The following is a 10299-nucleotide window of genomic DNA, read 5'->3' as shown; positions in this document are numbered from 1 at the left end:
CTTTAGCCAAACAGAAGCACCTTTAAACAGATATTCTTTATCAACTGTTACTGGGATTGGAGTTTGTTAATTCTTTAAGGAGACTTTAGAGAAATTCTAATTTCTCCACATAGAAAAACACATGCATGTGTACACTAACTACACACATGTTAACCACAATACAGAAAATCCAAGGTGAAGATGAACATATGAAGATATTTTAATGTTAGTTATGACAAATTTTTAAAGAAGTTTACTTATTTGAAAGGAAGTAAGCAAAAATTTGTATTTCAGAAGGAATGTCTTAAATAAAAAAAATTCTCTTCTAAGAACCATTACACTGATTTCCAGTGGACTTTGTCAGAGATCTTTATTACTTTTCTCCATTCCATTTATGTCCACATCATCTTATACTCCATGTGATAACAGTTTTGCTAGGTCCAAAATCCTACTGAAAACGTTGAAACGGTGAGCTACCATTTCCCTTTGATTAGTCTGACCAAAGTCACCTGTGTTTCTCCCCCCTCTCAGTTACAGAGGAGATCTTCAAAGTTTACATGTGCCTTTGGGATTCACATTCCTGGCACTCCCAGCTGTGCCAACACTGCCAGTTAATTCTCAGTTAATCAGAGAAAAGCTCTTGCATGGGCACCTCCCCCTCTAGAGATACCAATAAGTGCACAACTCTCCATCATTCATAGTAAGCTTCCATCCAGAGTGCAGCAGACTTCTTTAAGGACCTAGAGGAGTAAACAAAATAGTCAGAAAATAAAACTCAATGCAAAGGAATTTCCCATGAAATTTTTGGGTGCTTTGCTTGTTTTAAGAAAATGTAGTTTCTAGCCGCTTTTGGTAAGTGTCACTGTCTGTTCATCAGAGAAGGACATCAAATGCACTGAATTCCCTTCAGCAGATGAGTTTGGCTTTCTTCCAGCAAAGTTTGAGTTTTGTTTTTATTTTACTATTTTTATACAATATACTTATATATTAACTCATACCATATTCACCTACCTATCTATTTTATAATAGAAGATGTATTTCTAGGATCTTCATAGGTAATATCAACAGAGACAGAAACAAATCCTTTTCATATACACTTTTGGCCTTAATTGAAAGATAAGCATTAAATAATTGTTTACTCAGCAAGCTCTTTAATCAAGGCTATGACAAAGACTGTGATAAGGATAGATTTATTTAGTCTTGAGACCAGTGAAGGCTGACATAAGGGAAATATTGCAATGAGCCTTAGAGAGTGGTAGGGAACTGAGAAGGTGAAATGAGAAGTAGTTTTGAAGCATGTTGCAGGCAGAAGAAACATGGCAAAGGGATGAGATACTCAGGCATAGGGAGTTTTGGAGCAACTGAAGGTAGACCAGATATCTGCATGACAAAGAGGAAGAAGGATGTGGAGAAACTGACAGAGGCAGATGAGATCAGATGTAACCATGATGGCCTTTACAATATTCCTCTGGTATTTTTAAAAAAGAGAACTTTATTAAACTCAGACCAGTGGTTGTAAATTTGTCCAGTACCATGTCCTGCAGGGAAATGCATACATATGCACATGGATTTGCTGCTAGACTCACTAGACATGGCCGGTTACCCAGACTGATTCATGCAATCAAATCACTCTAGGTGGTAACAATTTCTCCAGTGGATCAACAGATTTGATGGTCATTCCTATCATGTTAAAGTCTAAAGCATGTCCAGGGATCTATATGGAATAAAAAGACAAATCCTACATAACCACGATTTCAAGACATTTGAACTATGTAGGACACGGAGGTATTTCCACTAAGAAATACCTAGAGTCTAGCAGATAAATAGTAGATATTTATATGTCATTATTATTGTCAATACTGGTGTCTCTTCATGAATGAATGGTTGTTGGATGAAAGATTCAAAAGTTTCTGAAAAGCTTGGAAGAAAGGGAAATTAGAGCTATGAGCAAAGATAAATGATGTTATTACCTGACAATATCTCCAAATGCCTTCAATATGGGCTTATTTATATACTGCAATCCATGCTTGGCACACAGTGACTTTACCAGAGGTGCTACTTTGTGATAATTATGGCGTGGCATTGTTGGGAAGAGGCTAAGAAAACAAACAGGAGATGTGAAACTTACACCTGAAGAGAAACACAAAGAAGTTTTATTTATTTCTAAATAAACTCTCACTAATAATGCAGACCCAACCTTGACCTCACACAAGCTTTCTAGAAAGCCAGAGTGCCTATTCCCCAAACTTCTATCTTTCAACATCTCTGTAAGTCATGTGGATGACAAGCATTTGGGAAGTGCTAAGAAAATAATATTAACTCCATTTAATATGCTTAGTTTTGGTCAGGTCAATGAGAATATGGATAAGCTAGTATTTTGAATTACCTGGGAGAGCAAAAGATTACATCTTTCCCATTCTTGACTCTCTTTCATTCTTCCTATGTAAAACCTATCTGTTGAACAGTCAAATAGTCACTCACTTGGGTCTAGCTGTGATATTTAAAAGTAAGTTGGTCCTGCCTCAAGTGATAGTACATACTTTATCCCTCTTTAAGGACTGGATGGGAGTGGGGTGGAAGGAAGGTGGGGAAAGTGGGAGGTGGGGAGAGAGAGGAAACTGGTATTTTTATGTAAAATAAGATTGTTTTAAATTGAAAAAAAAGGAATGCAAAAAAGTTCTCAGATTGGAATTTGTAGCAAGAAGGTATGACTTTTATCTAAGGTTTGGCCATAAATTAGGCAAGTAATCTTCCTGGATCTGAACACTTTCTTTAATAATATATGGATTGTGGTTCTTCGTTTTCTAGGGTGTTCAAGGATTGACTAAGAATAAAAAATGAGAAAACAGCATTAAGAACATAAGAGTTTCTTTCTCTGACTCCTAGATGCAGCTTCACAGAAGGAATCATGAGAAGCATCTTGCTGCATATTCAGGGGACGATGAGGTATCCAAGTATTATCACTTTCCATTTCTTTATTGCATCTCCACTTAACTGATTGATTGGGAAAGTATCTTCAGATTCACCTGAGAATTGCAAAAGTGACTGGATTTCATTGATGATTATTTAATGATAGTTACATTAATATACTTAAATTTCAATAAATCGTGGTTACTTGGTGCTATACTTTTTCTTAGGTTTCATTAGCAAATAAAATATGAGTGGGCACATGCACTCATCCATCTACATACCTCCCTCCTCCCTGATCTATAGACGTCACCAGTTCTCAATACTCATAATATATGGAAGCAAAGCTACTGGTCCATTTCTGTAATTCCAGTTTGCTTTCCACAACCTTTAGATTTCCACTTCTTCCCTTCCCAACCCAACCACTGGCACTGATGGCAAGCAGTTTTTAGAAAACCTTGGTTAAACTTCTTAATTCTCTGAGGCTCTTCACTGAATGGTTGCCGACTCTGCTATATTGGGTCAGCCCTGGCTCCATAATGGATCATACGCTTCACTTACTGATGTTCAATTTGGAAGTTCAAGTGCCCAGTGAACCAATCATTGAAAAACGACTGCTCAATATTGCAGGTGGCCACAATCTGTCAAGAAAGAGCTTTCATTAGCTGTAAGTGAGCGCAAGTGTTGAAAATGCTACTTATTTCATGGAATCACCTATTAACCCAGGGTTGTTATTTGTTTATTTTTAGTAACTATGAGTGATACACAACAAAGTCCCACCCTTCATGAAGCTTACCATTTAAAACACACTAGAATATTTTGCTAAGAAGTACATATGAAGGAATATATAGGATTGAAGGAGAAAATGTCACAGCCATTCCTTAGACACAGAAGAGTAAGCAGTCATGAATGAGGAGTTTGGTTGAGATGAGTTTTTTTTTTTAAGAAATGTTGTGGAAAATATATGGTTAGGACTTGAGGTATTCTGAGTGATATAAAATAATAAAATATTAATAAAGTCTACAATAAAATTACAGGGTTAAGTACCAGGTAGAAACATGTTTACAACATGGGAATGTTTTAAAAGCCCTACTTTATAATATATCATCAAAAAAGTATTAATGCTCACATAAATGAAAGGTCAAGTATTCTGGGAAACAATTAATATAAACGGTATGTAAATCTAACATGAATGTGGGAAGCACCTAGTCTAACTAATGACTAAAGAAATGAGTAAAAACTAGAAGATACAGAAGTAGTTTTTTGGCTGAATGCCTGAGAACCATTCTTCGACTGTAAAGGGTGAGGTTTTCTGAGTTTGCGTATGAGCCTGGAAATAAACGAGATAATGACCAAATTCCCCATTACCGTAACAGAGCCAGTGGAAAGGACCATGAGTTAGGAGGCAGGAATGTTTTGGGTTGGCCATCACTTTGCTAAGCATTAGCTGCATGTGTGGTGAGCACACCATGCTCCCTCTCTGAAATGTGTGGCCCATATAGTAAAATCATCATTTCTAGGGTCCCTCCTGGTGTACAACTCATCCTAGAATTTTGAGTCTTATATTTACTTGAAAGGCTTTGTTACATGAGTGATTAGAATAGGAAGTCAGCACAATTTTCTATGAATTCCCAGGTAATTAATCTTATCTTTAGATTTTTTTAAACACCTATTTCTTACCAAAATAGAATTATAACACTTCCTCCCTTCATTTTCATTTTACAGTCCTTCCCAAATACTCTCCCCCAATTCCTTCAATGCCACATTCTATTTTCAAAGTTATAGCCTTTTCCTTTGATTACTGTTGTTACATATATATGTTCATGTATGCACAAATATATGCATTATTGTTTGTGTGTATACAATTTCAGGGCTAGTCATGTTGTATTGAATAGGGAGTAGTTTAGAGTTTCAATACTAAATTTCTTAATTTTATCATCAGTAATTTTTTCATAGCAAGGAAGTGGCCATGGATAATATATAAATAACTGAACATGATAATGCCTCAGTCAAACTTTATATGTACAAACAATCAGTGGGTCAGATTTGGCTGTTGGATTACAGGTGACTGACTTGTACTTTGCATGCAAGATTCTATAATTAAACTGCTTAGGTTTAAAAGCTGCTGCAAGCCGGGCGGTGGTGGCGCACGCCTTTAATCCCAGCACTTGGGAGGCAGAGGCAGGCGGACCTCTGTGAGTTCGAGGCCAGCCTGGTCTACAAGAGCTAGTTCCGTGACCTGCACCAAAGCTACAGAGAAACCCTGTCTCGAAAAAAATAAAAAAATAAAAACTGCTGCAATCCTTATTAGTTGTGTGCCCACATACAAGTTACCAACCTTTTTTACAAGTCAACTTTATCATTTTGTAAGGTGAGAATCATCATTATGTCCTCCTTGTGTAGTTAAATGCAAACCATTGCAGAGTGCCTGTCCTCAGGGAAGTGCTTTATGAAGACAAGTTACCATTATTGTTTAAGGCAAACAGATTATAAGACCGTCTGGCTAGAAGGATTGTCCCTTGGGAATGCCACCATCACCTGAGTGCTGAGCCAGTCGTGATTCTCATCCTTGCTCATTTTCATTGGTATGTGACTCATCTGGGTAACATAGGCAATCCAGGGGCTCTCAATAAACCTTTGGAGGAATACAAAGTAGTCTTGGTGACTCCTTTGGTGTGTTTTAGTTGAAATCACTGAGCTTGCATGACCTCTGGCTGAACTGGCTAAACACTGGAGACAATGAACAAGGTTCTAAGGTTCTAACGGCGGTCCCATTTCCTCTTTTAATGCCAATTCTCACTAGGGTTGACACACAAGTATTTGACAATATGCTTTGTTCTACTTCCTAACTCACAGGAGCACGACCTGTAAGCAGTCTACTCTAGCTTTGGTGCAAGGATGAAATATACCAGTGGCTGAGTACTTGCCTGGCATGTGTGAAGCCCAGTTCAATTCCCAGCACAAGAAAAGAAAATTACCAGGTTCGCTAAGGGCATTTGTAAAGCAATTGACAGTTTGCCATCAGATAGAGCTGGGTTCAAGTTCTGTCTTGGCACCTTTCTTGGCCCTTACTTGTTCTGTTACCTTAGGCAAGTGATTTAATCTCTCCAAGCTTCAGTTCCCTGAGCGGAAAGAAAGAAAGATGATACTATCTACATCATAAGACTGTGTGGGGATTACATCAAACAAAGCGACAACTGTCAAGCCTTTAACTGGCTGTCTGATGCACAGTTGCTCTCATTATCCTTAAAACTAGTAGGAGTTTAGTGTAACAATGCAGCTGAATGAGAAAGAAACAAATTAGAAGTTTGGGAAGGGCTATGTATGCAAAATAGTGGTTTGAAGCCCTTTTGGTTTGTAGAAAAATTTCTCGTCATGATAGAAGTTAAAACTTTCCTTGCTTCATGATGATTCTTGACAGAGTTTCTGGTGTCAAACCACTTAAGCTACAATGCCTTCAAAGAACAACTGGCATGGCTTAGTTGGAAATCTAAGGAAGAAGGGGAGATTCAACTGGGACAAATTCTTAGAGAGAGCTTGTGTTGTTCAATCCTTTAAACTACCACCTTTCAGCTTGCTTTCAAACTTCTCATGGCAGTGGACCATGCTGTTATCATATTTTACTAACTACAAATGTTTCTGGTAAAAAACAAGGTTATAGAAATAAAAAAAATATTCTTACTTGACCAAATATATGAGCAACACCGTTCCAAAAATGCCATAGAAAGGTCCAAATGTGATGAAATACCGAAGGTAAAAGCTGCTGACCCAAGCAATGTCCTGCAGAGATAAACATTTTGGTGAGAAGTCTTAAACATGGTTACAGATCCCGTTCTTTGGATACTTTCTCAATTAGATGTCCTGTTACACCTGGAGAACAAGCAGCACTTTCAACTCATTTTCTATCTGGTCTAGGTTTTGAAGATGAGATAAGTAACTCAACTCACCACCCAGTACTTTCGAAGGTACATCACTTGCATGGATTGGAGATTGAAGTAGACAGGCATGAGGAGGGGAAGAGCAACTGAAAGAGATCCGAAAGAAAGTTGATGGATAAATGATCAATGTGAACCCTGGTGCAAGTCAGTAGGTGTTTGTCTATTCCACATGCCCTTCCTAGAGGGTTGGCTTTGAGAAGGGTTGATACCCAGAACCACATTCTAAACTCCATTGGACTTTCACACGTCAGGGACGGGGGGGGGGGGGGCGGGGGGGATAATTTGGCCAACAATTGCAGGTGCAAGTTTCCCGAAGTAGCTAATGAAATCGTGTAAGTAAGAGTCATTCTGATAGACACTTCCCCACTCTTCTGTTGTGATCTTTCAAGCTTTTCTTAGGTTCTGGAGTCTTTTAGGCCCTCTAAGTCCTCAGAGATTGATTCTGTCACAATACTTCAGTATGACAGGAATGAAGTCGTGTACTCGTTTTCTGGACAGAGAGCTATCTACCTGATTTTCTCATCACATCAGTAAGGCTTCCAAGAGCACAAAACAATCTCCAAGAGACTCTTAGACTGTGGACCAATATTTTTTCCCTGGTCAAACTTTAGCTAGCTTCCTTTGAGCTTCATTCTCAACTAGATCCAAGCTTGATCCATGAGGATCGCTAATTGTCAGCACAATCGATTTCACACATATTCACTGTAGCAGCTCAAAGCCAGGACACTCAGCTTCCTTAAAGTTCCCACTTGGGAAAACCAAATGCTGCCAGAACAATTTACTTTGTCCCATCCCCCTTGATAAGAGGAACCTGGCATCATTTTCCATAGAGAATTATTTAGGCTATGTCTAACTGCAAATCATTTCTCTCTTCCTTTGAGATTTATTTGCTAGAACTCAAGGACCAGGGGGACTTCCTCTTGAAATATTATAAACAAAGCCTCTTTTCCAGTGGGAACAAAGCCCAGCACCAGTGAATGCCAGTTGCAGAGATGGTCTAACTGTATCACACTCCTTTCGACCGGGAGGTCAGTATCTTTCAATGCATTTCTTTAGTATTTGGAAAACTTTCCCTCCTCGCCATTTGTTTCTGCAGAGTTTAGCTCAAGTGGTACTGAAGCTCCTCTCTCCTTTTGCATTAGTCTGAACAAAATTTTCCTAGTCATCTTTAACAAGTTCATGGCCGTGTTTCTCTGTGACAACTGGACTTATTTATACAAAAGAGGCTCAACTGGCATTTCAAAGAGAAGTGGCACCAAGAAACCATGGAGGGTTTGTGGCGTAGGCATGCTGGAGTGAGTTTATACTCTGTCCTCACTGTTTATAAGCTAAGGGGATATTTAACAGTTACAGAAATGTGATGTGAAGACATAGTACTTAGCAAAGTTCAGAGAATAAATGCTTTTTTGTGAAACTACATGTCCAGTGGCAGCTGCGATTTGGAAATTGGCATAAAAAGGGTGCAGTGATGGGTACCAGGTGGAGACACCAAATCCCAGTGTGGAAGAGAGATGCAAGCCTACTTGACAAATAATTCATCTAGTGGCCATCTTCCATAGGCATGTTACAAGTGACCACTAGTTGCCTACGTGGGCAAATAGGCCACTGTGAGGGTTTCTCAGTCTCAGAAGTATTGAATTATATGGCTGGGCAATCATTTATTATGATGGACTTTTCCTGTGTATTATAGGATTTTTGAAATTATACCCCTTCCCTTCCATACTGAGAAGCAAGAATGTCTCTAGACCTTGTTCAAATGTCCCCTGAGAGAACATATCCTCGGTAGACAACCTGTGGTGTTCAGGTGGTGTTTGTTTCCTTCCCTGATGTTAGTGTGTTTCTAGATGTGCAAGTATGTTTTAGATTGATGGACTTTGGAGTTACTTGAAAACTTGTTCATAAGTTACGAGGAGTTTGATTTTATTTAATAAGAATATTAATATTGCTATCAGAATTAGTAAACTAAATGGTTTTGCTTTCAAGCTTGGCATTATAGTGTAAGATCTCTTTTTCTGTCATCTATCTGTCTGTCTACCTACCTTTCTACCTTCCTACCTACCTACCTACATCTGTCTGTCTGTATGTCTGTTTGTCTACCCACTTACCTGTCATCTAAGTGTCTGATTTACGTGCATGTGTTATAGCTGCTTGCTGATCTCAGCAGCTGCAAGGTTTCTTCCATGTAGAAACTTTCTCGATGCTCTTTATCTTGAGGGTCTACTTTTTCTGGTACCACACCGCAATTTTTTCAGTGTTGTTTTTCTACCTCTTTTTTTCATTACAAAGGGTTATTTTTCTTTTATTTCAATGTCGTTAAAATTTTCTCATACAAGGGTGTTGACTCCCTTTTTAGCATTCTGACCCTCTTTAAGTATATCTTTTATTTCTTGCCAAATACCTAGTATGATGAGGCACCTGTTAGAAATGCCTGTTTACTTTTCTATTTTCATTTCATACTTTCCCACCAGTGAGTCTGAAATAAGATCTGTTTATTTTCTCATGAACAAATCAGATACGGGTTGGTTTCTGTGAGACAGTTCCAATCATGCCTTCAGCATGGCTCACTGACAAGAAAAGTGGCTGCAGGAGACTCACCCATGTAGAAGTACAGGTGTTGCTTCTCATAGTCAATGTATTTGATTTTCTTCTTGCCATACTACAAGGGCAGAGGATAAAAGAAAAAGTCATTATTCTCTAGCACATGTGTGTGTGTGTGTGTATGTGTGTATGAGAAAGAGAGAGAGAGAGAGAGAGAGAGAGAGAGAGAGAGAGAGAGAGAGAGAGAGAGGAGGCAGACACAGAGAGGAAGAGAGAGACAGAGATGGAGTGGGAAGGGATGAGAGAGGGGAGATGTGAATTTAGGACTCACTGCCTATCAAACTTGAGACACTAGAAGAACCAGAGCAGGCTTGGGAGTAAATAGCCACTTTAACTGAGGGTAACTCTTGCTCAGAGTTTACTATCATTTTAAAATAATTCTCAACTAAATAAAAATTTAATATTTTTTATATTTAAAACACTTTGAAATTCATTCTCTTCTCACGCAATGTTAACTTCAGAATAAACGTTTTTGTGAGTTCTTTTACGCTCTCGTTAACTGTGGTGCTTATACTTTAGCTTGAACTTCTGTCTCTGTCTCTACTGTCCCCATCTAACGGAAGCTCACTAAGAGGCTTTGTGACAAAAGAGATATACAGGCTACCTCCCCTTTCTCTCCTCTCTTTTCTTTTACATTCTTGTCATGAGTCTCAATTAACTTACTATACTGAAACATCACTATAGTGTATATAATATTTTTTATAAACATTATATGCAGTTTCTCATCATGTGCAACTATATGATTCCACTCAGAAATTAGAATCTGATTCATTTCCTGGATTTCTTGATGAGTCTGATCCATGCTCAGGATGCAATGGTAGCAATTACTTTGAGGCATAGGATTAATGATTGTATATCTATAATATCTAGCTGACAT

General features: G+C 38.4%; 1 protein-coding gene across 1 annotated transcript in view; it reads right to left on the bottom strand.

Moving 5' to 3' along the window:
- Positions 1-302: 302 nt before the first annotated feature.
- Positions 303-10299, bottom strand: part of LOC142856705 (fatty acid desaturase 2-like protein FADS2B) — a 33846-nt gene continuing 23849 nt past the window's right edge. The window contains exons 6-12 of the mRNA XM_075984373.1: positions 9420-9480; positions 6834-6910; positions 6569-6666; positions 5425-5521; positions 3448-3527; positions 1950-2075; positions 303-719 (exon numbers count right to left, since the gene is read on the bottom strand). Coding sequence (XP_075840488.1) covers positions 671-719; positions 1950-2075; positions 3448-3527; positions 5425-5521; positions 6569-6666; positions 6834-6910; positions 9420-9480 — 588 coding nt within the window. The 3' untranslated portion in view covers positions 303-670. The remainder of the gene's footprint in view (positions 720-1949; positions 2076-3447; positions 3528-5424; positions 5522-6568; positions 6667-6833; positions 6911-9419; positions 9481-10299) is intronic.

This window comes from Microtus pennsylvanicus, chromosome 9 (assembly GCF_037038515.1).
Source record: "Microtus pennsylvanicus isolate mMicPen1 chromosome 9, mMicPen1.hap1, whole genome shotgun sequence".
Lineage (NCBI taxonomy): Eukaryota > Metazoa > Chordata > Mammalia > Rodentia > Cricetidae > Microtus > Microtus pennsylvanicus.
Note: the sequence above shows the minus strand (reverse complement) of the source record. Positions and strands in the feature narration are given on the sequence as shown.